Source organism: Lepidothrix coronata, unplaced genomic scaffold (genome assembly GCF_001604755.1).
Source record: "Lepidothrix coronata isolate B3197 unplaced genomic scaffold, Lepidothrix_coronata-1.0 Scaffold629, whole genome shotgun sequence".
NCBI classification, from domain to species: domain Eukaryota; kingdom Metazoa; phylum Chordata; class Aves; order Passeriformes; family Pipridae; genus Lepidothrix; species Lepidothrix coronata.
The window spans coordinates 4,323-6,531 of NW_016690809.1; the positions used below are offsets into that span (position 1 = coordinate 4,323).

The following is a 2,209-nucleotide window of genomic DNA, read 5'->3' on the forward strand; positions in this document are numbered from 1 at the left end:
TGGCCCCTCCCCCCTCCCTGGCCCCTCCCCCACCTCTGGGCGGCTGCTGCCCCCTGCTGGCGGTGCCGTGGACGCGCAGGTGGTCGCCGACGTAGGCGGCGCTGAGCAGCTTCCCGCAGACGTGGCACGGCACCTTGTCCTCGTGGCGCACGGCGTGGGCCCGCAGCCGGTCCCGCGTGGCGAACGCCGCCTCGCACGTCTGCGGGGCGGGGGGTCAGAGGTCACCCGGGGGTCACAGGAGTCACAGGAGTCACCCAGGGCTCCCAGGGGTCAGAGAGGTCACCCAGGGGTTGTGAAGGTGATTGAGGTCACCCAGGGGTCGTGGGGGACAGAGAGGTCACCCAGGAGTCAGAGAGGTCACCCAGAGGTCACAGGAGTCACCCAGGGGTCATGAAGGTGACAGAGGTCACCCAGGGGTCAGAGATGTCACTCAGAGGTCAGAGAGGTCACCCCAGAGTCACAGGGGTCAGAGAGGTCACCCAGGGGTTAGGGAGGTCACCCAGGGGGTCACAGAGGTCAGAGAGGTCACCCAGGGGTCACAAGAGTCAGCCAGGGGTCATGAAGGTGATTGAGGTCACCCAGGGGGTCGTGGGGGACAGAGAGGTCACCCAGGGGTCAGAGAGATCACCCAGAGGATTCCTAGAGGTCACCCAGGGGTCAGAGAGGTCACCCAGAGGTCAGGGAGGTCACCCCAGAGTCACAGGGGGCAGAGAGGTCACCCAGGGGTCACCCCGGAGCCAGACGGGTCACCCGGGGGTCATGAAGGTGGGAGAGGTCACCCAGGGGTCAGAGAGGTCACCCAGGAGTCAGAGAGGTCACCCAGGGGTCAGAGAGGTCACCCAGGAGTCATCGTGATCACCCAGAAGTCACCCAGAGGTCACATAAAGGTCACAGGGGTCAGAGAGGTCCTAGAGGTCACCCAGGGGCCATAGGGGTCACCCAGAGGTCACCCAGGGATCACAGGGGTCAGAGAGGTCACCCGGGGGTCGTGAAGCTGACAGAGGTCATCCAGGGGTCAGAGAGGTCACCCAGGAGTCAGAGAGGTCACCCAGGGGTCAGAGAGGTCACCCAGGGGTCAGAGGGGTCACCCAGGAGTCACAGGGGTCACCCAGGGCTCACAGGGGCCAGAGAGGTCAGCCAGGGGTCGTGAAGGTGGTAGAGGTCGCCCAGGGGTCAGAGAGGTCACCCAGGAGTCAGAGAGGTCACCCAGGGGTCAGACAGGTCACCCAGGGGTCATAGTGATCACCCAGAAGTCACCCGGACGTCACATAAAGGTCACAGGGGTCAGAGATGTCCTAGAGGTCACCCAGGGGCCATAGGGGTCACCCAGAGGTCACCCAGGGATCACAGGGGTCAGAGAGGTCAGCCAGGGGTCGTGAAGGTGGTAGAGGTCGCCCAGGGGTCAGAGAGGTCACCCAGGAGTCAGAGAGGTCACCCAGGGGTCACAGGGGTCACCCAGGAGTCACAGGGGTCACCCAGGGCTCACAGGGGCCAGAGAGGTCAGCCAGGGGTCGTGAAGGTGGTAGAGGTCACCCAGGGGTCAGAGAGGTCACCCAGGAGTCAGAGAGGTCACCCAGGGGTCAGACAGGTCACCCAGGGGTCATAGTGATCACCCAGAAGTCACCCAGAGGTCAGATAAAGGTCACAGGGGTCAGAGAGGCCATCCAGAGGTCAGAGAGGTCCTAGAAGTCACCCAGGGGCCATAGGGGTCACCCAGAGGTCACCCAGGGATCACAGGGGTCAGAGAGGTCACCCAGGGGTCATGGGGAACAGAGAGGTCATCCAGGGGTCACACGGAGGTCATAGGGGTCACCCAGGGGTCATAGAGGTCAGCCAAAGGTCACAGGAGTCACCCAGGGGTCATGAAGGTGATAGAGGTCACCCAGGGGTCACCTGGAGGTCATAGAGGTCACCCAGGGGTCATGAAGGTGACAGAGGTCACCCAGGGGTCATAGAGGTCACTCAAGGGTCAGAGAGGTCACCCAGGGGTCACAAGAGTCACCCAGGGGTCATGAAGGTGATAGAGGTCACCCAGGGGTCACCCGGAGCTCATAGGGGTCACCCGGAGCTCATAGAGGTCACCCAGGGGTCACAGGAGTCACCCAGGGGTCAGAGAGGTCACCCAGGGGTCAGAGAGGTCCTAGAGGTCACCCAGAGATCATAGAGGTCACCCAGGGGTCACAGGAGTCACCCAGGGGTCAGAGAGGTC

At 63.5% G+C, this 2,209-nt stretch overlaps 1 protein-coding gene across 1 annotated transcript in view; it reads right to left on the bottom strand.

The window, feature by feature from the left end:
* Positions 1-37: 37 nt before the first annotated feature.
* LOC108510303 (myc-associated zinc finger protein-like) overlaps positions 38-2,209 on the bottom strand; it is a gene marked incomplete at both ends in the record, with an annotated part of 11,316 nt that continues 9,144 nt past the window's right edge. The window contains 2 exons of the mRNA XM_017839974.1: positions 38-199; positions 579-639. Of these exons, the coding sequence (XP_017695463.1) occupies positions 38-199; positions 579-639 (223 nt within the window). The remainder of the gene's footprint in view (positions 200-578; positions 640-2,209) is intronic.